Here is a 24,996-nt window from a genome sequence, read left to right as displayed (position 1 = left end):
GTTGTTGTTGTTGCCACAGAAAGCTTTTATTTGCCAGAAACCTTGGTACCCAACTGAAGCGTCTTTATCATTTCACCAAGTATATTAGCAGTGAATTTTGGAGTTAGAGACTTTGTCCCAAGTGGATGAAATTGAAGACTTTTTTTGTTTGTTTTTACTACCTTAATGTGGACTGAATCCATCTCACTAGAAAGCTTAACAACAGACAGGAAGACGTAAGAAGCTGGGTTCGTTCCACATATTTCTACTGCCACATAAAAGTAATTTATATCGGCAGCTAACAGGAATCATCTGTTATCTTGTAAAAGTCACAGAATCATAAGGATTTAGAGCTGGAAGCACTTTAGGGAGCCTGTCATCCAGCCTCCTCCTCATTTTACTAATGAGGAAACAATGGCTCAAAGAGAAGGAGCCCACCCAGAGCTAAGCTGCTTAGAGTCCTCTCTAGGGACTTTCCTCGCATGTGGCATGATGGTGATTTGAACAGACCCATTGTAGTTCCAATTGCAGTAGAGATAAATGAATTATATATATTTTCCATCTCTGTTAACCAAGGAAGGTACAGACCAACGCAAAGTAAACCTTCCAAGTCCCAAGAGGCAGAGAAGCTAGTCTATCGAAACTGTTGTATTGGCCAATATGAGTAGTGCCCGGTGAAAATTCCAGTCCATTCAGATTTAGGACACCTGGTTCAACAACATTTAAATAAAGAGATGTTGTCAACAGCAACAACAAAATAGTCACCGAAACTCTGGATGGCATCTTCACCCAAAGCCAAGATGCAGTAGCCTTATGCACAGAAAGTCTGCATATTTGATATTCCACCTCATTCTGGAGGGATGGAGAAAGGTGTTGCTGGATTCTGTGGTAGGATGTAATGTCTTTTTTGAGAGAGGCCTTCCTCTGGAGAAATTGCAGCAGTTTGGCAGAGCATAGAAAAGACATCTTTGTTCCGCAGAAGACCATTTCCTTACGACTCCCAGTTGGAAGCAAGAGTGCTTGGTAGAAGGAGGCGGTAGAACTCCTTTATTCCCCAAAGAGAAATGTCCACGGCACGGTTTGCATCCGGCACCCTCGCCCCACTGCGTGGAGGGCTCCCGACGGACAGCATTTTCCTACCTGTCTTTCTCCCCCCACCCGCCAACCACCGCCTTCGCACCGGGCTGGAAGGAAAGGAAGGCTGAGGCCGAGACCTTTCATCTGCCAGACCCGTCCGCGGGAGAGCGGGAGACGTCCGCGGTGACGGAACAGAAGCCCGGGCGCCGGCCGCCCCCAGGCCAGGATGCCTCCAGAGCTCCCGCCCTTCCCGCTACTGCCTCAGCCCCGCGGCCGCTCCGGAGGCGGCGGCCACTCGCGCGGCCACTTTTCCCGGGCGCGGCGCCCGCGGGTTCCGGCCCCCTCGGCCCGACAGCTGCTCGCCCGACGCCGCCGCTCACGGCCGGTGGGCCGGGGGAGCCCGGAGAACCCTCGGGGTCCCGGGCGGTGGCGGCGGCGAGACCCCGCCCAGGCGGCCGGCCCGCGCCTATCGCGGCCGCCGGGCCTGGTCACGCGGAGAGCCGCGCTGCGGGCTCCAGGCCAGCGCCCGGCGGCTGCCGGAGTCGCGGCGGGCCCGGGCGGGGGTGGAGGGTGGGGAGTGGAGGGTAGAAATAGGGACGGGCGGGCGGCGCCAGTGCCGGAGCCCAGCGCAGCCGATCTGAGCCACGCCGCGCGGCGCCGAGCGAGGCGGCCGATCCCTGCGCACCCATGCTGCTGACGCTGGCCTGGGGCGCACTGTTCTTCCCCGGGCTCTTAGCGCTCTGCACCTGGGGGCTGCGCCGCGCACGGCCCGAATGGACAAACTTCGACTGCTTGATGATCAGCACCAGGTACCGGGGCGAGTCCCGGGCTGCCGGCCGAGGGCCGGGGCGCCGCCCTCCCCTCCCCGCCGCGCGCGGGCTGAACGAGGACCCGAGCCGCGCGGCGCCCGCCCCCTGCGCCAGGCTGAGGGCGGAAAGGGGGGCGACAGGAAGCGAGGGGGCTGCCCCTTGGCTCCCTTGCCCCCTGTCTGTCGCGCTTGCCAGAGCTTTCCGAACACCCTTCGTGTGCTCCTCGGGAGGGAGAAGGGAGGAGGGAGGCAGCTGCCCACGCGGGTCAGGATGTTTGCACATCTCTTGAAGCCTACTCCCAACATCTGCCAGCTGCCTCGGGGGTCCGGAGGCCGCGCGCGCCTCTAAGGTTTTCCTTAGCGCGCTGGCAGCATGGGGAAAAGTCAGGTTGAAGTTTTTCGGCTTTATGCTGTCCACAGGACTGGATTGAGCGCGCTTTTTTTTTTTTTTTCTTTTCTTTTTTCTGTTGTGTCCCACTGTAGGGTGGTTTCCTCTGTGCAGGCTGTGCTCGCCACCGGGTCGGGGATAGTCATCATTCGCTCCTGCCGCAACGTGATTACTGACAGGTAACATCCAATACCAGGTGAAAGAAGCACAAATAACAGGGAGGAGACACTTTTTTTTTGAAGCGCCTACATTTTAGGGGCTCATGGGCAGTGCTAGTTCTTTATGCTGTTAGATAGCTGATTAATGGGAAATCTCGGGAAAAAAATAGGAAACCATAATTACTTTCTTCCTTCTCTCCTTAACTTTGTCAGCATCCCCAGCTTAAGGGAAAGTAAACTGAGTCTAACCTAAGGTGATGTGTTAGAGGACACTGTGGTCCATCTATCCAAGTTCTTTATGGCATAGATAAGTGGAAAATGTTCACAAGGCAGAATATGACTTTTGGTTCCTTGAAATGCTCTCAGGTGGCTTCTCCTCTGAAGCATTCATTGGTGGAGCTTTGTCCAGTGTAAGTAGTAGTGCCTTAAAGGAACAAACCCACCCCCCCCACTCCCATCTTTCCTTTGGATTTAGTAAAAGTGATGAAGATGTTACTGGTGCTTTCAGAAAAAAAACTGACTTGTATGTGTATTAGAGCTCAGTCCAGAAGCAGGTCAGGAAACATGCATTTATCTGTAGTTTCAGTGAAAAAAATCATAAGGTCAGAATGGTCCAGTTTAGTATTTAGATCTGGGCAATGGTGGGTTTTTAAGCCCTCCCCCCCTTTTTTTTTCACCTTTCTTCCTAGAACCATTCTCACTTTCTCCCACATTAGTATGTTCAGGGAAAGTTTAAAAGCCTCCCTTTGATGCTTTTCTCATGTTGACTGTGCTTAGTGTCCTGCTTTTCACCAATTGAGCCAGGAATACCAGGGAAGCCTGAAGAGGATATCTGTCTCACTGTAGCCTGCAAATTTGGTGCCTGGATATCGGTTAGGATTAATCCAGCTATCATGATTTTTGTGTTTTTCTTCCAATGACTTTTTTCAGACAAAACCAATTATTGGCAAGGAATTGTAGATACTGAGAGGAGAACATAGGTCAAGCCACCGTGTGTGCACACACTAAAGACTAACTTGGCAAGTTAGTTCGATTTTTAATTTTAATTGAGCATTTTCAAATCATGCAGCACACTCCCTCCCTGCTCCCAGTTTATCAGATCAGACTTGAAGCAGCCTCGTTTGCAAGGATGCACCAAAACAAGTGAGGACCCACAGCATGAGCTTGAGCTAATTTGAGGGGAAGCAGCAGGTAACCAGTGTACATTCCAGAAAAGGATAGTTGTACATGATTGATCGTCCCATAGCATCATTTTAGCGTTACTTCTCCAGAACCCATGTGTTTTAGTAGCTAGGGCACACTTACAAACCTGAGTTTGGTTTTCAGTTTCCTCCTTTTATGTGTCTTTATGCTTTAGATTCTCAGTTTGCAAAAAGGAGAGAGAGACCATATTTCTGCGCCCTCCACTTTTGCACTGATACACAAGGAAGCTCTAAAGGCATCTGGATCATCTGAAAAAGGAAGGCCTTTATGGGATCATATACTGTGCATCCAAATATTTCTCCATGATATACCTTCCCATTTTATGCCTTTATATGGAGTGCTCATAGATGGGTGTGGGTACCTATAAATTCCCCAAAATTATATGCAGAATTTGATGTTGTGCCAAGGAGTCATCAGATTCCTAACGGGGTCTCAACCCCTAAAAAAGGCTGAGAGTCACAGCTCTAGATCATTTTTTCAATTTAAGTACCTATATTTGGGTATTTTTTTACCTTTAAAAGTACTTTCACATTTTTAGCTTTTTAATCCTTACAACTTTGCCAGAGAAGTAAAATAAGGATCATTGTCCTTAGTTTCCAAAAAATCTGTCCCAGGCTAGTGCTAGTTAATACCATAATCTGGAGCTAATAAGCCTTCAGATAATTCTTCTTTTTTTTTTTTAAAATATTTTTAAATTTTTTTTAAACATAACCTACAAACACGAACATTCTTATCATATGACCATTCCATCCTCGGTATATAATCAATAACTCACAATATCATCACATAGTTGTATATTCATCACCATGATCGTTTCTTAGAACATTTGTGTCAATTCAGAAAAAGAAATAAAAAGAAAAGAAAAAAAACTCATACCTACCATACTCCTTACTCCTCCCTCTCATTGATTACTAGTATTTCCATCTACCCAATATATTTTAGGCTGTTTCCCCTATTTTCTTTTATACCCATTATCACTGCCTTTCATTGATCACTAGCATTTCAATCTACTAAATTTATTTTAACGTTTGTTCCCCTATTATTTATTTATTTCTAATCCCTATGTTTTATTCATCTGTCCATACTGTAGATAAAAGGAGCATCAGACACAAGGTTTTCACAATCACACATTCACATTGCAAAAGCTGTATCATTATACAATCATCATCAAGAAACATGGCTACTGGAACACAGCTCTACATTTTCAGGCACTTCCCTCCAGCCTCTCCAATATACCTTAACTAAAAAGGTGATATCTATATAATGCCTGAAAATAACCTCCAGGATAACCTCTCCATTCTATGTGGAATCTCTCAGCCATTGACACTTTGTTTTTTTTCAGAGTTTCCATTTTGAGTTTATTTTTATGGATGGTGTAATGTAGGGATCCACCTTTATTTCATTCAGCAACATTTGCTGAAGAGACTATTCTTTCCCCATTGACTGGAGCTGAGGCCTTGCCAACAATCAACTGACCACAGATGTCGGGGTTAATTTCTGCACTCTCATTGTGACTCTAGTGGTCTCTCTATCATGATGCCTGTACCATGCTTTTTAAATTACTGTAGTTTTGTACTAAGTTTTAAAACTAGAAAGTGTAAGTCCTCCAACTTTGTTCTTTTTCGAGATGGTTTTGACTATTTGGGGCCTCTTGCCCTTCCGTATGATTTTTTTTTTTTTTTTGCATATTCATCACTTCTTAGAACATTTGTATCAATTCAGAAAAAGAAATAAAAAGACAACAGAAAAAAATTCATACATACTCCTACCTTTCATTGATCACTAACATTTCAATTTAAATTTATTTTAACATTTGTTCCCCCTATTATTTATTTTTATTCCATATGTTTTACTCATCTGTTGATAAGGTAGATAAAAGGAGCATCAGAAACAAGGTTTTCACAATCACACACATTGCGAAAGCTGTATCATTATACAATCATCGTCAAGAAACATGGCTACTGGAACACAGCTCTACATTTTCAGGCAGTTCCCTCCAGCCTCTCCATTACATCTTGACTAACAAGGTGCTATCTATTTAATGCATAAGAATAACCTCCAGGATAACCTTGACTCTATTTGGAATCTCTCAGCCATTGACACTTTATTTTGTCTCAATTCTCTCTTCCCTCTTTTGGTTTAGAAGGTTTTCTCAATCCCTTGATGCTGAGTCCCAGCTTATTCTAGGATTTCTGTCCCATGTTGCCAGGAAGGTTTACACCCTTGGGAGTCATGTCCCACGTAGAGGGGGGGAGGCCAGTGAGTTTGCTTGTCGTGTTGGCTGAGACCTTCAGATAATTCTACCAAGAGCCACAAGTTCAGACCTTATTGAACTGATGCTATGTGCAAAATATTAAACTCCTAGAGCTCAACTCAAAGGGAAGCCAGTTATATTTCAGCCAAGCTTTTAGTAGCATTTCCTAGTTATCTTACTTGGAATTGCTTCAAGAAAGCAACTAATATAGATTTGTGATAGAACAAGAAGTGTATCTTTTTGCCTACTTTATCTAGCAAAGTGGAACCTGGCTAATTAATTCACCTATGAGAACATTATCTATGCAATTATTTACTTGTTTGCCTTTATTTAATTGTTTATCCATGATTCAATTATGCTGTGGCATGTATAAAGTCATTCAGGAACAGAAACTCAAATGCCACCATCTATGGAGTATATTCCCAGTGTTTCAGTTTAGTAGACTGGCTCCATGGAAAATCACCTGAGACACAGTTAAAAATACAGATTTGGAGCCCTAGGTAATACAAATTTAGAATCTCTGGGAAGTGATGATAAGCCCTGCAGATGATTCTGATGTTCAGGTAGTTTGGGAACCATAAAACTAAACTGTCTCTTCTACCCAACACATGGATGTTCAATAAAAATTTACCAACTAAGTAAATCTAATCCTCCCCAGCATAGTACATAATTTCAATTTAGATATTTTTTCGCATATGCTTTCCATAGAATGCTTGATAATCAATTGGAAACAAAATTGTATTAATTGTAGAGACTTTCCTTCTAATCTGCTCTAGGACAGTACCAAGCTATAATTGCAATTAAAAAAAATATTGATTCAACCCCTTGGGTTGATACAGAATGTTTTTGTTTGTATTTGGGAAAACTACTGTGACAAGTAAATTGGGAAGCATTGTCTTTTGTCCCAGCTTCTCTCCTCGTATCTAACTCCTGTCATATAGTCCTTAAGCTCCAGGCTCACTTCCGGACATATTTTTCTTAATGAGTAAGAGTTGCAATTAGCCAGGGTTGCTTGCCAGAAACTCCCTAGTGTGGGGTTGCAAGCATGTGCAAGAGGAAACACAGTGTCAGAGTTTTTAGTTAGGAGGCTCTCAACTGTTGAGCAATGAGTGGAGTTAAACTGGAAATATTAGATTTTGCATTTGGAGCAGCTTCCAAACCAGTTTCTTGGCAGGCCTGTGAATCACTGTACATGTATCTACATCAAGGTAGCTTCTATCACAGAATCATTACTGTTGTGTGGCTAAATGAGGTTGAAAATGAAATAGTGACAATAAGTCACCTAAACACCTGGTGTTGAGTGGATCCGTGGTTTCTGTCTTTGGTGCACATATGAATTTGCCCTGTAATTTGAGAAAGTTGATAACTCTCCTTGTTTATCAGTTTCAGCATATCTTTACTGTTAGAATAAGAGCTGCTAATTAAGTACAAAACTGAAGAGGGAGTGTTTGAGACGAGGTCAGCTTTGAGCCTTCATAATTGATCCATAATCCTTTCATGAACCATTCATCTGCTTTCTTTCAGGCACTGGCTTTCCCGAGAATACGTCTGGCTTGTAGTTCCATACATGATCTATGACTCCTGTGCCATGTACCTCTGTGAATGGTACCGAACCAAAGACGAGGGCCGCAGACACACTCTAACTATTTTTCAAAACTTTCTACGTCAAAACCGCCTCATGATCACGCACCATGCGTTCATTCTGTTTGTCCTTGTGCCTGTCGCACAGGTATGGCTTCTAGAACAGCAGACTCGCAGAACTGTCCACTCGTTTCCTCCTGTTGCATGGGGTGTCACTGAACATGACTGTTCCTTAAAAGTCAGGATTTCCCCCTTTCCTTTCTTTCTGTGCCCACTGTCTGTGCCAGCTACCTCGGCAATTCAGTTCCCCATGCAAATAGTGTAGAAAAATCATCGTCTTCCTTACCAATGTTATTCTTTGCAGTATCCCACAGTCCTCTGTGGCTCCTTAGCCTTTGTCAAAGGTTCTGTTTTTAGTTCATATGATATAAAAATATATATATAATACTATGCAAAACATTGTAAAAATTGTTTTAAAAAGACATTCATCTGGTCAGCTGGTTATTTGATCTAACAGTGCCAGAGAGTATAGCATTATTTTGATGTCACAAAAAATAGACCCTCAAAATAAACAGCTTCATAATTTCTCCCCAGATCCATTTTCTCATGAAACCCTAACGAACAAGGAACGGAAATGGGAATGCAGAAAGGAAACTAATAAGTCCTGTGTGCCTACCGTGTGATAAGAAATTGATCAAAAAGCTCATAGTTTTCAAAATATTAGAAATTATTAGCCCTGGACCACAGATGAAAAACTTAGGCTCTATGAGTTTACTTATCTGCAATAAAAGTACTAAGTGATAGACCTGGGATTCAAGGTTGCTGTACTGTACTGCCTTCTTGAAAAGGAAAAGGGAGAGGTAGAGTGCATTAAATTTTTCATGTCCCTCAATTGCTTTGGGATCCTAACCTTTAGCACAGGAGCCTGGCACACATTTTGTCAAATTGAACTGGTCACATGGCCATGGCATAGCAAAGTTAGATGCGCAAGTCAGCTACAGAGTTTCTTCTGCCTCTCCTTCAACTTCAGAGGAAGCTTGGTGTATGATGCCATCAGCCTATCTGTATTTGCCCCTGGATCCTAAAGATTCACCCATCAAATTGCTATTGCTGTGGAAGCAGCAAAATATTAACTAGGTCTATACTTGCCCATTTAGCTTTTCCCTTTCCCTTCATGGTCTCTCATAGGTGCCCTTTTCAATAATCTTAGTTACAATTTTGTCTTTAAGAGGATTCTTAACCTCCATTTTTTATTTCCATTTTTCTTCTCTTCATCTGCAGAGGTTTAGGGGAGACCTTGGGGACTTCTTTGTTGGCTGCATCTTCACGGCAGAACTGAGTACTCCTTTTGTGTCACTGGGCAGAATTCTGATTCAGGCATGTATGAGTGAAATGACAGACATAGTGTGGGAGGGAACTGACTCTGCTTTTCCTTTGCAGATTGTGGGTTTGGAGAAATTTCCTAAGTGCTAAGGATAATGGAATAGGAGACCCTTCAACAGACTTAAAGGCCAGATGTCCATCCTAAGCCAGTGGGGATGAAATTGTAATTTTGATCCATGTTTGAGACCTTCACTGTATTTTTTCCCCTGGCCACAGAGAACTGGTCAAGGATTTGACTAGATCTTGATTCATGCATGTACCTGACTGGCTTTACTGTTGTGGGACTTGACAGAACAAGGAGCAGCTAGTCATTTCCCAATGCCCCAATCTCTTGGTGACCTTACATTCTCCTTCCCTCTTCTTTTGCAGCTAAAGCAGCAGCACACCCTTCTGTACAAGGTGAACGGAGTCCTCACGCTGACCACCTTCTTTTCCTGTCGGATCCTTCTTTTCCCTTTCATGTACTGGTCCTATGGCCAACAACAGGGACTAAGCCTGTTCCAAGTGCCATTCAATATTCCTTTCCATTGCAACGTGGCCAATGCCTTCCTCATCGCTCCCCAGCTCTACTGGTTCTCTCTACTGTGCAAGAAAGCAGCCCGGCTCTTTGACACTCCCCAAGCCAAAAAGGATGGTTAGTTATTCCCAGGAGTCAAGCAGTGGGGTGCCTCCTCACACTAGCTGCCTCCTCCACTCAGCATTCCATGGACCAAATTGTGCTCTGAGTGGCTTCAGCCTTTTGGATATTGCTAAACAGATGGGTTTGAGTTTTTCTAAAGAATATTCATATTACCCCTCTCTTCTAACTTGCCCCTTTTGCAAAAGCACTTTTTGTTTTTTAGTAACAACTAATCGATCCTGTCAGACCTCCACTGACAGCAAGGTGGTTTTAATGCAAGCCCACAGATCCTTCCCTGGGTCTTATCTCAAAGGTATGGGGAATGGAGATAGGTGAACCAGGGTGATAAGGTATCTGGGCACCAGCCTAGCCCTACATCTTGGCAGCTATCTACCTTTACAACCAACCACTCAGGGCAAGTATCCATGCATACTGGGCCAGTGGAAGCAAGTGATGACTTGGTTCTTGAAGTAATGTCTTCTTGTGACGTTGGCCTGGGAAAAATCATTGTGGGTAGCTGGCTTGTTGTTTACTAAAGTGATCGCCCATTGGTTCTTTGACTCATCCTTTCATCCATGGGCCAACAGTGAATTCTCATGTGTACTGGCTTCCCAGCAGAAGTCTCACTGAGTGGGGCCTAGGAGGCAGGGATGGGTTCGAGTTCCTGAAACACTTGAGTAGTTAGAGAGGCCAGGTGGTCAGCACTACCTTTGTAGGCTGATATGGCAGGAAAACCAGTGTCAAATTTGTGAGCTTGTTGTGAACAGTCATAGATACTACTCTTAGCAAGTCTTCTTGCCCAGCTTTTCCTCTACCCACATGCATAGGACTCTCCCATAAAACTTACAGGGTCAAGGTGAAATGATGGCTTTAAAAGCTAGAAATAAGGGAGCTCCACTCTTTTGACACCATCCTTTCATATGAAAGGGGAATGGACTTCTGTACCCCAAACTGTAAGATGTCGCAAGACTGCAGAGTACTTTTCAGAGCCCCGATAAGCCAAAATGTGCAGTCCACGTGCCCACTGTGAATGTGCCGTCATTTAACCACAGGAGGCTGGAGAGCAAGGATGCAGACAGGCCTGACCAAAGTGTGTCCTGTGGACTGACTCCTCCCTAAGGAGTCACATCCTACCCTTCACCTACCACTTGCAAATAGGATCCTTCGGTGCCACCACTAATCATTCCTTATCAACTAGGATGGGTTTTAGAAACTTGCTACCGTGAAGTTTTTTTCAAATGGTAATGAAAACTAGATTTTTTTAACTTCTTGAAATTCATTGTTGTCCATGAACTTTTAAAGTACCAAATGATGTGTAACAGTGTCTCAGATTTTGACTGTTTCAGTCTTTAATCTGTGCCATTTAAAAAAAATGTAAAATGTTGCAATTTTTAAATTGTTTTGTTTACTATCAGTTTATCTGTTAATCACCCCTACGGTGATTAAACTGCACTAATATTTCCCGATTTATTCTCATTTGTGAAAGACATCACTCTTGTGTCCTGCCACAGTTGGCTGCTGTGTGCTGTAATTTTGGCTGTGTTTATAGCTGTGCAATGGTGGGGGTGGGGAGGACTGGGGTCAGTGCTTCTAGCCCTTAGAGGGCTCAGCTCACACCTTACTTCCCCATCAGAAAAAAACACATTTCCCAGCTCATGGTGGGTTCCAACAACATGTTAAAAGTTTCCAGGGTTTAAGCCCTGCAGTCACACGTAACTTTAGGCCCTTCTCTTTCTTGGTGAATCTGAATTAGGCATCAGTAAGATGGAAGCCCGGTAATTGGCCACAGGGCCAATCTACTTTAGGTGGTGGAGGGAGCCTGAGGAGAATGCCTTGTTTTGAATGAGGGTCTGGGCAGGAAGGAGATGAGGGGGCATACCCTTTTGCCTCCAGTCTCCTCGAATGAACGTCACATCCAGTTCTCATAACCTCGACTTCTTAATTCTTATTTTTATGCTTCTATATACACCATGCCCTGTTCCCACTCATTCTTCCAAAACAATGACAACCCATCTGAGGCAGATGATTATACCCATTCTTGGAAACCTGTCTCAGCTGTTTATCAGGATGCTCCTTCTGGGCCTTTGGAGTTAGGCTGGATGACACAGGTCCTCCACTCAGAACATACCCATTTTCCTCATCACTAATCCACCCCCTTAATGCTTAATTTTTCTTGGCCCAGACCTCTCATTCTGTAATGGAGCAGGCCTCTTGGGACACTCAAATCCCACAGCCAACTGGTGGCAGAGTCTGAGCTAGTTTTTTCTGCAGCTGCTGTCCTTTCCAAGATACCTTGTCAAAATACTGACTCTTAAAGAGGATTCAGCGTAAAAGAACATATATACCCTATAATTTCCCCCTCACTTGGGTGTTCTCACCATTGGGCTTATTTGCCAAATTTCAGAGTAGAAAAGTTCAGTTATGAAAATGCTTCTCCCAGCCTAACTTGACCTTTAAGATTTTATTTGAGTCCAGCTTCAGAGTATCTAAGACCTGGATCACTGATGAAGTGAGACTCAGACGAGACTCCAAAGAAGATAATTTTATAATCTGTACAGTACAAATACCTAAGAAACTATTTTCTTTACACTGTTTTTGCCATATAATCATATCTTGTGTACAGTTTCACAAAATGGTGAGGTTTGTGCTTCTCAGCTCTGGTCCCTTCAGGCTTACCATATTGAGGCCCAGCTTTTTTCTGATAGTCAAAATGTCAGAAGTTGCTGATCTTCTGAAGCAGGGTCTGGCGCCGCTCCTCAGGGCTAATGTTCTCTGCAATGGACTTTAAGAAGCGCTGCTCATTTACCTTCTGGAGCAAGGAGCTAACAGAAGTATTGGTCTTGCTCAGGGTTTCATAGCAAGTCAGGATCTCCAAGGCTACAACATAGAGTGGCTCACACACCTCTTGGTGGAGCATGGCCATGATGTGCAGAACATGACAGAACATCTGGGTATAGACAAACAGGGTTTCCTGGGTCAGATCCTGCTCCTGCCCTTGGGCCCAAGGGCCCATGGACTGTATCAACCTAAGTGAGTCCAGGAGATTGGTCAGACTGCCACACAGAAGTTTGACCACATGACCCCAGCCTTCTAAGGGAAGCCAATTACGACAGCTCTGGCTGCAGAGGAACTGGAAGGCTCTCAGGAAGAGTACAGAGAGCTGCAGCTCCTGGGCAAAGGGCTTCAGGTTGAGCAGGGGAACAAACTGAATGTATTCTAGGCTGTAAGGAACATGTAGGAGCTGTTTCTCCAGCAGTCTCCTGGTCAACTGGTGAAGGTACTGCCACTCCTGAGAGCTGCACCAAGGCATGACTTGCACCAGGGCCACCAGAAAGCCCTTACTGAACAATCTAACCTCTTCAGGATTGCCCAGATCTACCACCAAGAGGGAGAGCATCTGTTCACAGATGGTGCTGGAGATACAGCAGCACTCCATCCAGGCAAGAAGCCCTGTGCCTGGTCCATACCCTGGGTGGGCCTGGGAGGTCCACTCGTCTTCAGAGAGCTTACAGATCTCAAAAAGTGTGGCTGGCACTTCACACTTAAAGTGGCCCTCAAAGAAATTCTTCAGTCTCAGGCCCACAGTCCAGTCTAGCTGCTCCACCTTCCGGTGGAGCCAGGACAGGGACTTGGTCCAGGTATCTGGGGGGAAGGTCTCAGCATTAGCCAATACAATCTCACAGAGCAGCTCTAGAATGTGGATCACTAGATCTTTCCCATCCAGAGAGAGGCACCGCTTTTCCTTGGGGAGCTGCCAGTATTTGCTGTAGCTATCCAGGAGTTGGCACAAGCTGAAAATGAGGGGAAATGGGGAACAGGTCTGGAGCCAGTAGTCCTCCAAGCATGCATTAGCTTCTAGAGTTTGGATGAAGATCTTCAAACTGAGGTCTACCACGTCAACGTCTAGCATCAAGAAAGGCAGGACAAATTCCTTTAGCACCTCCTCTGGCTCAAGAAGAGCAGCAACTGGAATCCCTTGGGGCTTCACAGGACTCATCAGACAGCTCAGGAACTCCAAAAACTGCTTTTCTTCCTTGGGTGTAGAGAACTTTCCCCAGACAGTTTCTTTGAGGCATGATACCACAAAAGTGGTGGGTGGATACGGACCCTGCTCTTCTGTGAACCTGAGGGCGGGGAAGGCAGTGAGAATCTGAGCCAGGAACTTGTGGGTGCCAAGAGTGATCACAGCCATACTGCACATTTTCTTAACTGTGATTTCCGGGTGCAGTATTACCAGGCGGGCCACAGAAGCCACGGCTTTAGCCAAGCCCTGCTCAGAGGCACTCTGAGTGAGCTGGTTAAAAGTTGTATTGAGGTCTTCTGGAAAACCTTCTAAGTAAACCAGCAACTTCTCAGAGAGGCCCTTTCGCCCCCAGGAAAGCAGGACACCTGAGAGAACTTTATTTTTGTCTGGCAGTGAGAGGTCTCCATAGCATTCCAGGATTAAGCCTACTACTTGTTTGATCTGTGATTCGGGGATGGCTCTGTCAGATGTACTGACCTCCATCACCGTTTCCAGCAGCTTTAGCACCAATCCTGGTTCTTGGAAGAGAGACCTGTTATTAACCAGACAGGCTAGCCACTCATCTGAGAAGGCCCACTTCTTCTCAGAAGCAAAAATATAGCACATTTCCATATGACGGTCCATCTTCTGCTCAATAATGGCCATGGCGATCGAAGCGGTGATGTCCTTCTCAAAGCCCTTGGTCTTCAGCACACTGTTGGTTTTCCTTAGGAAGTCCTTGACACACTCTGCCATCTCAGAGACCACCTGCCTCTCCTCCTTGGGTAGGTTGATGGTGTCCAGGTAGAGCTTCAAGTTCTGGCTGAAGGAAGTTAGGCTGTCGCACAGCCGGTAGCTATCGTAATTTGTCCCCTGGCTGCTATTGAGCATAGCCTGCAGCTCATCCCCCCATTCCTGCAGCAGGTTGTGCATGTACTCAAAGCCAATGAAAAGTGTCTCACTTGGGAGCTTGGCCAGTGAGGTCAAGCTGACGTCTCGCTCTGCTTCCTTTACCTTCTCTGCCAGCGCCTGTTGGTGGTATGGGTTCTGGGTGTCTGAATTCCATACAGAGATCACTGAGGCCAGTTTGTCTAGATACACAGTCGCAGACACTTCCTGGGGGTCGTCCTCCACCAGTGCAAATACCGTCAGCATGTCAGCCAAGTTGGCTAATGCGCAACACTTCATTCCAGGGCACTGGATATTATTTTGGATTTGCTTCAGCCCGTTGAGCAGCATGGCCAACAGAGGCATGGTAGGACACACATCTGGGTCTGACTTAAACCTCTTTGGAGGGTGGGAGAACTCATCTAAAGAGGACAAATACCTATGGGCCATTGTTCGAAACTGGGAGAGCAGGGGGTCCTGCTGATTGCCCTTGTGCTTCATCATTTCCCACCAGACATTAAGGAAGAAGGCCACGTCCTTTGAAGAAGTGTCAACAGTCATGTGCTCCAAAAAGCGCTCTAGTTCTGCACGGCAGATGATGGTAGGTAGAGCCATCAGGAGCTGGATAAAGAGTCCAGAAGCTTCCAAGGACTTGAGCAGCTCAAAAAGGATTGTGTGATTGATGGTGGGGATCATGTTGCCTACTGAGAAGAATACATCTTCCTGCCACCAAGTTTCGGTGTCAGAAGGTGAAACTGGATAAGGCTGAAGAACTTTGGCCCAGATGATGATCAGAGCTTTCTTCTTCCAGGCAAAGGGCTGGGAGTGTGCTGAGATCGAGGAGATCTCCCTTAATGCCTCCACAATGGGCTGCCCAACGTGTTCCCAGTCGGACTTTGTCAAGTCTGCCAGCACTTTTGGGTGGAATAGCTGCTCGGCCAGCAAGAAGCCTCCATGCAGGATAGTCATTTCTTCACAGATGTTTAAGGGTCCTGTACAGAGAGAAGCCGAATAAGGTAGGATGTAAAAACATTTCAAAATAGTAAGCAGAAGTTATAGGGAGAGACAGCAGGAGGTGAGCTGGTATTATCAGAGTTCAAGATGTTAAGAGTTGTCAATGAGATCGGTGGGAGAGGGAAAGGAGGGGGTGGCTACCAGAGCTACTACAGAGCTGGAGTCAAGAGGACTTAGCTGAGGGATAAAAAAATGACTCCTAAGCTCTCCAGCCTGGGAACTGGCAGGAAGATGGGTACCATTAGAGAGAGGGATACAAGGAGAATCAGAACAGGTGTGGAGGGAAGACAAGCTTGGTTTTGGTTATTTGGAATCTGAGGTAAAACATTAAGGTAGCGACGTTCTCTGGCGATGCAAGCTTGAAGCTCAGGAAGAGAGTCAGTACTAAGATGTGATTCTGGAAACTGTCGGCCCAGAGGGTCACCAAAATCAAGGAAGTGGATGAGATGTTTCGGGGAAAAGATTATGAAAGGAAAAGGTGGACTCGTGGAGGCTAGACTCCGCAGCAAAGGGAGGCACGGTGAAACGGCAGAACAGTACCCAACTACTGGGGCCGCGAGGAATAGGTACAGAGCGTGGAACACGGCAATTGAGCTCCTAAGTAATGATGCACATGAAGGCAGTTGGCACGCATGCCCTTTTCCCTTCTCCCTTAGAGTCTGGCTTTGCAAACAAGTTCCAGACATTCTTAAGCTTTTCAGAGAAACAGTTTGCCCCACAGCTTCTTCCAGTTTAGACCAAGCGACTCAGGGACCTGGTTCTCTAGTGGAAACCACAAGGTAGACACAAAAAATACCACACTAGATTAAGAAAGAAAAGTCCTTCCTTCAGTGAGCCACGAATTTACACTTATCAAGGAAGGTATCTTGAGACTTTTAATCAGACATGGGTTCAAATTCTAGCTCAGGCACTTAAAAGCAATGTGATCTCGGGCAGATTACTTCTCTGAGCCCCCTTTTTGCATACGTGAGGTTATATATAAGTTTCATACCATGACTGTGAGGATCAAATGAAATATACTAACCAAGCCCTAGCACTGGCTTGGTGCTCACTGAGAGCTTCTGATTCCATCTCCTAGGTGTATTGTGAGAGTTAAATAAGGTATAGCTACAGTAAGAAAGACACTACAAAGAGTCTGATTAAGTGTTCAGTGAATGTTGGTTTCTCCAAATCTTTCCATTGTTGGCAGAACCAGAACCGTGTCATTAGTCTTCCCCTTCCCCAGTTCAGAAACATAGGACCTAGGTCTTTAATAGGTATGCTTCCTTTGGCCCAGAAACTTAAATTAGAGCACAAAACTTGCTTTTTTATTCAATATTCCTGATTCCGCTCCCTTTCCCAGGGCTCAGAGATGCCATCAACTTCCGCAGTCCCTCCTGTCAAGAGCACATCTTCCCCATTTTCACCAGTCAGCACAGAGAACCCTGATTCCAGGAGAATTAAGACTATCCTGCTTTTTTCATGGGAGCAGTGTAAGGCCAAGGGATCAGCATTCCTGTGCACTCAAGGGGCAACCCACTTACGAGGCCGATCCATCGTGGCTCACTGTGGCAGGCTCACACTCCCAGGGTGCGCTACACTGCTGAGGGGGCTTTCTGGCTTAGGCTGCTCTGTCAGGGTCCCCAAACTACATTTCCTTTGGCTGTGTAAGTTTAATTTTATTCTAGCAGCTGTGTGGCTCCCAACAGGTACCTTTCAGAGACAACAGCATGTACATGTGCTGCTGGAAGTGAGCCCCCCTCAGCAGTGTAGCACATCCTGGGAGTCGGAGGCTGCCACAGTGAGCCACGATGGATCAGCCTCATAAATGGGCTGCCCCTTGGGTGCACAGGAATGCTGATCAAGTGCTTTATCACAACTGGTTAATTGGTACTTATGGGTGCCCTCCCCACTCCACCCCCCCCCGACTCCCCCACCTTTAAGTGCTTACTCTGTGCCAGACACTGTGCTAGGTGCTACACATATAAGACTTTTTTAATCTTCAAAACTGCCTTTTTGGGGGACTATTATTCCCGTTTAAGAAGTGGGAAGGTTGAGGCTCAGAAACAATTTGCTCAGTTTTACAACTACATAGTGGTGGGACTGGGAAAGAAACCTGCACAGCTGCAGACCTCCGAACCCTTCACCCTCTACTATTCCACCACTGCGAGGCTGGCTGGGGACAGGGACCGGAACATATCTCTCCAGCCTACACGTACTGGCACACATGGGGTGCCTCACTCCCAGCTCTCCCAGAACAGCCTCCTTCCTGGTCCTATCCCCCCAGAAGCATGTTCAGCAGCGTGGGCGGTGGGGGAAAGGAGCCACTTATTTGCATCCGCTCCTTCTTCCTTTTCCCAGACTATAAGGATTCTGAAACAAGAAACACGTGGGGTCAAAAACTAGCACCTCAACCGCTGGAGCCCTTCCGGCACAACTGCTGGTTGGACCAGCGCTTGCTGTGTGTAAAGTACTGTACCAGACACTGTATACATGAGGTCTCGATTAAATTCCCTCCCCCCAAACTCTGTGAGGTAGGTATATTATCATCATCCCCATTTTATCGACGAGGAAACCTAATCGACTGGGTAAGAAACTTGTCAAAAGAATGTAACAGGCGTTCAATAAACGAGTCCCTCGGGGCGTCTTCCGAGCCTGGCATTTTCCAAAGCACGTGCACTAATCCCTTCCACTTCCAGGAAATCTAATCTCACATCCGCTTGGCCTTTCAACGTGGTCGCGGGTCCCGAGAGGGAAAGAGGCCGGCAAAGGAGCGGCAGAGCCCGGGCCAAAGCCGGTCTCCAAGGACACCCCCACCTCCCCAAGCCCTTCCCCGACCCGGAGGTCTCCTTCAGCCCGGGCCCGCGCGAGCGTGCACGGAGGCGGCTGGCGGGCCGGACAGCGCCTCTCTGATTGCCCGTTGCGGGCCCGGGACCAGAGAGCCCTGACACCCACCTAGGTCCATGGCGGCGAAGCTGGCGGCGGCGCGGGCACCCCTCCCCCTCAGCGGCCTCGGGCGCGGCGCAGGCGCCACGGCACAATGGGCGGAGCGGGGGGGGGCGGTACAATAGGCCGCCACCCGGTCCCGCCCACAAGCCCCAGCGCCCGCTCCCGCGCCGACTGCCGTTGACCGCCCGCCGCCCCGCGCGCATGCGCGGGTCTCACCAACGAGCCCTCCGAGTACACAGCGACCCCTGTCGGCGCAAGCCTCCGACCAGCTGACGAACCGGTACCCGCACCGCCCTCCTCTCCGCTGTGAGCCCCGCCTCTGAACCTATTATGATTTGGGACCCACGCCCCAGCGCAGCCCTACCCTTGCCACCCAAGATACCTATCTATCCACTCCCCTGCCCATTTCTGCTTCGTGAGCTCCAGTCGGTTCTTACCCAATAGCCCCGTCTCTGCCCTGGACTCACACTCATCCTACCCACTGATCGCCGGAATCCGAATGCCCCTCCCCAGGCTACCAACTGTCCCACACAAACACGCCACACTCTGAGATCCTTCCTACCTGCAGCGGGCCTCGCAATCACATTCTGAGCCGCCCAGCCCCACAGACCACCGCCCAGTGCATCTCATCCCACACCGCCTCCCTCATACAGCAGCACTCACTAATTCTAGGGCATCACAGACACTTTGGAACATTTAATAAGCAGCCCCCTCCACAAACCCCCCCCCCCCCAAAATACTATGCTAGCCAACACACGCGCACGGGGACACACAACCTAACACTGTGAGACAGATTCAACACCAATTAACCTCCAGTTTGCAGTTTTCCCTTTATAAAGCAAATTTGATTTCTCACTGAGAACACTCATACAAGTATCCTGGGTTGTCGCCCTACCCCGTCTCCCTTTCCCTTCTTCCCAGATCTAATCATCAGTCTCAAGTGTTTCAAATTCTCCACTGTAGTTCCTACCACTGGCTCCCAGCTAGTAAGGACAGCTACCCTCATGTGTCAATTGGAGTTTGAGCTGGCCTGTGCAGCTGTCAAGGAGCTGAAGGGTCCAGTGAGCGATAAGGAGAAACTGTTGGTGTACAGCTACTACAAACAGGCCACCCAGGGAGACTGCAACATCCCTGCCCCTCCCTCCTCAGATATAAGAGCCAAGGCCAAGTGGGAGGCATGGAATGAGAACAAGGGAATGTCCAAGATGGATGCCATGCGGATCTATATTGCCAAGGTGGAAGAGCTGAAAAAAAACGAGGCTGGTTAAGGACAGATCAGTGAATGGAAGGAAGCAACATGGCTTCTCTGGTAGGGAAAGGGCTTCTTAAAAGACCTTGAGGACTGAAATGTCCTGAAATCACACCAACTTTAGCTAAGACACCAATAAATTACTTAAACTTCATGGGACTGATTATCTGCAGTTGGGCAGGAGGTAAACTCAAAGTGACCGTCAGAGTGCCCAGAGTCCAAAAGCTATTTTTAAAAAATCATACAGAACTGGCTTTCTGTATGATTCTAAGTATAACTGAAGTCTCCAGCCTTCCTATTCTCAGAGCAAATGTAGATATTTGGTGAATGTAGAGGGGTGGGGGAAGAATTGTGCGATCTATACCGGAGACCAGTGAAGTCATTCTCCAGTGGCTCAGCCTCTCAGGAGGTCACAGGCCCTTAATATCTCCATGGGTTGTCGGTTCCTTACCAACACAACAGAGGGGAAAGGTATCCTGTCCTCCAAAATGCTAGTGTTGAACCCCTACTAGCAATCGTCCCCACTGGGACACAGACCCAATGATGTTAACACTGTGAGGAAAGCCAAACTTTTAGTGACAATGTGGTGATATAATTGATGCATCACAGTAAGGCAACTGAGAAACACTGGAGCAGATGGTTTCAAAATTCTAGCCTCTGAAAGCATCACTAAGGGCTGGTAACCAACATTTTCTTGGGACTACTCCATAACCTGCTTGGGGATGTTTGTGGGGATACATGTATGTGTTTGTGGGTTTTTTAGGAGCACAACACACCTCTCATACAGGTTTGCAAGGGCCAAAGTGCTTGAGCTCAGCAACTACTCTTTAGTGCCATCATGGAACTATCAGTGCACATACTGTGTGGCTGAGATATGGAGAGCTAAATGGTATTAAAGACATTTCAGAGAAACAGGTCTGCTGTAGCATGGGATTTCCCAGTACTTTTCAATTAAAAAACTATTTTCATAGATCATGACATTAAGTGAACTCCAGTTCATTAAATATAGAAGCAACAACCACAGACTTAAGTGGACAAATGAAACCAAATCTCATTACCTCCAGGGTCTTTTGTCCATGTATTGGCAGGAAGTTGCTATAGATGAAATCCACTAATTCTTTAAGAATGAAGTATACCCTGGAGACTACTATGGCTAAAGTAACCCTTACATCTTATAAACCAGACAAGAGCCACACCACAAAAGAGCAGTGTTAGTCTCTCTTCTCTGGGGATATCATGAACACATTTTGATGTTCTTAAGGCCAGGAGTCATGTGGTATGAATAATGGTGTCTTAAGCCCCTTGCTCCAAAATAATGGTGTCAATTTGAGAGCTCTAGGTATAGCCATACCATTCTGTAAATCATTATAAAATCTGATAAAAGTAAAAACTTGCCCTAATTAGGACTGCAGAAAGCACTCATAGTTTCTACATAAAAATGAGTGCCTTAAAAAAAAAGGTAAACTAGCCCATACCTCCATTCTCATCTCAGGAATCTAAGTCCTCGACTTACCCTCTTCTCATTACCTTCTAAAAACAACAAAAATGACCTGTTTAAAAAAAAAAAAGCCAAAAAATTAGAATGGATTTGTTCCCCTCACCTCCCTCTAAGCAGCTCATATCACTGCTCCTCTGGATAGCAACTGTTGACTAACTCAAACCCTTTCAACGGTATTCACTCAAACAGAAAAGAAATGGGATTCTGATTTTCATCAGATTAACTAGTACCTCAGGATAATTTATAAAGTTATCATAAATGAGAAGACACTGAAAATAATTCTAGGATGTTTCTAGAATTACATCCACAGATGAGGAATTTAAGAAATGAGTTGGATATTTGAGTCTAGAATGAAAAGCAGTGGCCTCTATTCTAATATTGTGTGTAAGAAAGCAATTTTGAAGCATAAAGTTTTAATGTGAAAAGCACAATGAGATGTAAGGATAAAGAGGTCTATAGTTACTCATTGTATCTTTGTTTGGAACAAGGCTGGAAACATTCCAAGCTTCCATTAGAAGAAAGGATTATGTAAACTATGGCATATTAATTTCCATAGAGAAAGTTCTCTATGTACTGAGAGGAAAGATCTCCAGGATATATCATTACATAAAAAAAGGTATAGTGAATATAGTGTGCTAAATTTTGTGGGAAAAATGGAGAAAATCATTGCTTAATAAGTGGTTATCTATAGGAGCAGGGGTAGAAGCAAGACTTTTCACTGTATACTTTTTTTAAATTTTTAATTCTAAACCACATGACTATTACCTAATAAGGTCTAAGGCAAGGACAATTCTTTTTAAAGAGTAAACGTCCTATTGATTTATCACGGCTAAGGATAAAAAATCTTAAAGTAAATAGGAGATTTCCCAGTAATTCTTACCATCAATTTTAGTGGATTAAGTTGAAACCCTCGTGAAAACTCTGGCAACTAAGCCACAATGGCACTATGTGACAGGGGAGATGGGTAGGAAGCGTCACACAAAGGAGGACTGAATGTCCATGGCTTTGCTGCTTCCACTGAGATGTCAGGCAGACGTGGATTTCATACAGCTACTATGCAGGTTTACCTAGGAGGAGAACTTCTACAATAGGCCATTCTAAATCTCTCTGGATTTAAATTCAAAATATTTTTGAATGTATGCTTAATATGCTAGGAATTCAAACTCCTCAATTCAAATAAAAATTACTACCCTGAAAACCTAACTCTGGAGAAACTAAAGAGCTTTCCAATCATCTGTTCAAAACATCAGCCAGAGCAAAACCACGTTTCTTATTACAACACTGTTTTCTAATTAATCACATCATTCCCAGATATGGGGAATAACTTCTGCTTTAAAATCATTTAAATACATAATTTAAAATTTTTTAAAAATATAGCTGAACTGTACAGAAGCAAAATTTTGGGCTCATTGGTAAAAGTCCAAAGTACACTAAATGGTTTTAGGAAGAATAAAAAGAAAGATTCCAATAAGAGGAAAACTGATAGGCAACGAGATAAAGAAAAAGGGGCTGATAGACATAAAACCAAGATGTCCCAGGTAGATTAAGGGCACTGACTTCTAGCACAGATGGCACCCTCTATCATGCATGGCTATACGTTTAATAGAAAAGAATTTGGTATGTTAACAAAAAAGATAAGCAGATAAAAAGGAATTTAGTATGGATTGCTTAGTCATTCAGTACTTACATAAAACAATTATTTTACTATAACAAATTTAAAAGGTCACATCATATAGCAGAACTAGTATACTGGAAAAATTAGTTTCTTTTCACAAGGAGAGTATTACTAGAGATAAACATCAAGACTTAATAATCTAATATAAAATCTGAGAATTCACAAATGGTTTAGCAGAGACAAAAGTTTCTCTGATTATTCAAAATTTATAATTTCACCATGTATAGAAAAAAAATGAGCCAATTATCATTTATCGAGAGGAGGAACACAGATAACTTTGGTTTGCTTTGAAGTTCATGATTCCTTCTCTAAGATACAGAATTTCAATTTAAGTTGAATGAGAAGTGTATGGAACTAGACAAGGATTCTTTTCCCTCAGTGAAAATAAGATTAGCCCCATAAGGTGAGCTGAAACTCACTCAGAAATGTCCTTAACCCACCCTGCCAGGATGGGAGAACAGCTGAAGCTAAGATTTACAGGTAATTTTATGTTATTTTGGAATTAGTATCTTCTGGGTCAATCCCTTTCCAATCTCCTCAGTTTCTTCCCCAAAATTTGAACCTGGTCACCATTTTAAATAACAAGTCTTACAGACTAATACAACAGCATACAGTAAAAAAAAAAAGGGGGGGGTGGGGATGGGGGGATATATCCAATATTATTGTTTCTAGTGATTAAAATCTACTTTTTCTCTAGAACTAAATAGAAAACTACAAAAAAATTTAAAAATATTTTTCAGGCTAATGACTAATTCATTTTTAAGGAATCTAACACAATGTTCTCTTCTAGAGAGGATTAAAAGAGAAAATTACATAAACTAGCACACAGAGTCAGGCATGTAGCAACACTCAAGATATTAGATCCTTTGTCTGTTGTGTCTGGCTACTCAAAATTTAAAAGCAAGAAAAATGGGCTGTCAAATAACCAAATCTTTTGGTCCAAGAAACAATATCCTTTAAAATTTTTATATGTCAAGACCTGCCAGAATAAGACATTAGAATGATTCATCATCAGGAGCTAGAAGTATTATTGTTATAAGCAACTGATTTAGCTTTATTTGAATAGTTGCTTTCATAAACTATATATTATTCACAACATATCAAAATTCTATCCCCAATCAAGGGTAAATTCCCATACAGCTGTTCCACCTCTGGAAAATAATTTGTTACTGATGTAATAGAGCTGTACTCAGAATATGTCGTTCCAGTGACAGTACAGTAGGAGTTCTCCCTCTCCTTGGACTTCTAATAGGATTTCATAGATAAAATATATCAGAATTTCAAAGACTGGAATACACAAATCTTCATCCCCCAGCCTCTTTGCCTGAATAGTAAACAACCAAGTTTTAAGAGTATTATCATGAATGGATGCAACAGGTGGAGAATCATAAACACTGGTTCTAAATGATGTCTTCTGTTAACCTGAAGCCTTTGGTTTATTTTGTTTAGCAAACCACTCATCACTTTTATCTGCATCCATCGCCTAAAAAAAAAAAAAAGGAAAGAATTGAAATATACATTAATTCTAAGTCTTTAAACAAAACACACAGCCCACTTTATACCTGATTGCACTATTCACAATCAATAAAATATTTCAAGAGTATTCATCTAGTGTAGAGTAACAATACTCCAATTTGACAGGAGATGTTGGTGAATATTGAGCAACTGCTGATGGATTTTCACTTTGCAAAGTAAAGGGCAAAACCTGCAGCAAGGAAGTGAGGTAGACTGACTAAGCATGCCAGGCCACAGAATAGAAAGTGCTGCCAGTCTTAGTGTCAGGACAGGCTCTCAAGAGTCTTTAGTAGTCATGAAACTTAGTCTCATAATAAGGCCAAATATGAAAAGCTATTTGATGTTTTAGCAATTGAGTCTGGAACTACTGTACTTTTTGGTTAGTTTTAGACCTCTTAGTTCAAAAAGATATCTTCATAATATTTTTTGGTTCCCAGAAGAGTCCTTTTATCTATTATCACATAAGGTTGATAGTAAAGAAGGGCTTGTAAAGGAGACAGAGGCTTGGAAATGAAGTCTCTTAAAACTTCTTGTCCAATAGCTGTCTGGTTTCCATTTACTCAGTCATTCAGTCAAAAAGCAACTACCTTAAGAAGACAAAATTTCTGTCATGAGTGGATATTGTGCTGAGTGCAGGTGCAGGAGCAGAGACACAGTCTGAGGCTTTGAAAGCTGTGTAGAATAGCTGTGGGCTAAGATGTGGAAACAATGATTTTGAGCATGTTTCAAAATCAGAGCTGTGAACAAAGTGATATCAGACCACAAGGAAAGGAGCA

General features: G+C 44.6%; 3 protein-coding genes and 1 long non-coding RNA gene across 11 annotated transcripts in view; 2 read left to right on the top strand and 2 right to left on the bottom strand.

The window, feature by feature from the left end:
• Positions 1-1,639: 1,639 nt before the first annotated feature.
• On the top strand, positions 1,640-10,484 carry TLCD3A (TLC domain containing 3A). Of its 2 annotated transcripts, XM_077165449.1 has the most exons (5): positions 1,651-1,865; positions 2,348-2,431; positions 7,392-7,596; positions 8,730-8,825; positions 9,201-10,484. In XM_077165449.1, the coding sequence occupies exons 1-5, from the start codon at positions 1,744-1,746 to the stop codon at positions 9,468-9,470; spliced, it is 777 nt and encodes a 258-aa protein (XP_077021564.1). In that variant the 5' UTR covers positions 1,651-1,743; the 3' UTR covers positions 9,471-10,484. The 2 variants fall into 2 exon arrangements, with proteins under 2 accessions (XP_077021565.1, XP_077021564.1); XM_077165450.1 differs by lacking the exons at positions 7,392-7,596; positions 8,730-8,825; positions 9,201-10,484 and adding an exon at positions 3,768-3,966 and having other exon boundaries at positions 1,640-1,865.
• A 1,493-nt stretch (positions 10,485-11,977) lies between these two features.
• GEMIN4 (gem nuclear organelle associated protein 4) lies at positions 11,978-23,608 on the bottom strand. 5 transcript variants are annotated; one of them, XM_077165440.1, is made up of 2 exons: positions 21,911-23,608; positions 11,978-15,333 (listed from the first exon to the last, which is right to left on the bottom strand). In XM_077165440.1, the coding sequence occupies exon 2, from the start codon at positions 15,308-15,310 to the stop codon at positions 12,164-12,166; it is 3,147 nt and encodes a 1,048-aa protein (XP_077021555.1). In that variant the 5' UTR covers positions 15,311-15,333; positions 21,911-23,608; the 3' UTR covers positions 11,978-12,163. The 5 variants fall into 5 exon arrangements, with proteins under 5 accessions (XP_077021555.1, XP_077021552.1, XP_077021553.1 ...); XM_077165437.1 differs by lacking the exon at positions 21,911-23,608 and adding an exon at positions 19,984-20,085; XM_077165438.1 differs by lacking the exon at positions 21,911-23,608 and adding an exon at positions 18,721-18,773.
• LOC143687974 (uncharacterized) lies at positions 18,392-19,686 on the top strand. Of its 2 annotated transcripts, none has more exons than XR_013177767.1 (2): positions 18,392-18,589; positions 19,247-19,686. It is a non-coding gene; the product is annotated as an uncharacterized LOC143687974 (long non-coding RNA). The 2 variants fall into 2 exon arrangements; XR_013177768.1 differs by having other exon boundaries at positions 19,205-19,686.
• A 124-nt stretch (positions 23,609-23,732) lies between the features above and the next one.
• Positions 23,733-24,996, bottom strand: part of GLOD4 (glyoxalase domain containing 4) — a 32,796-nt gene continuing 31,532 nt past the window's right edge. For both annotated transcript variants that reach the window (XM_077165447.1, XM_077165448.1), the window contains one exon: positions 23,733-24,188. In XM_077165447.1, coding sequence (XP_077021562.1) covers positions 24,123-24,188 — 66 coding nt within the window. In that variant the 3' untranslated portion in view covers positions 23,733-24,122. The remainder of the gene's footprint in view (positions 24,189-24,996) is intronic.

The sequence above is a fragment of the Tamandua tetradactyla genome, chromosome 6 (assembly GCF_023851605.1).
Source record: "Tamandua tetradactyla isolate mTamTet1 chromosome 6, mTamTet1.pri, whole genome shotgun sequence".
Lineage (NCBI taxonomy): Eukaryota > Metazoa > Chordata > Mammalia > Pilosa > Myrmecophagidae > Tamandua > Tamandua tetradactyla.
Note: the sequence above shows the minus strand (reverse complement) of the source record. Positions and strands in the feature narration are given on the sequence as shown.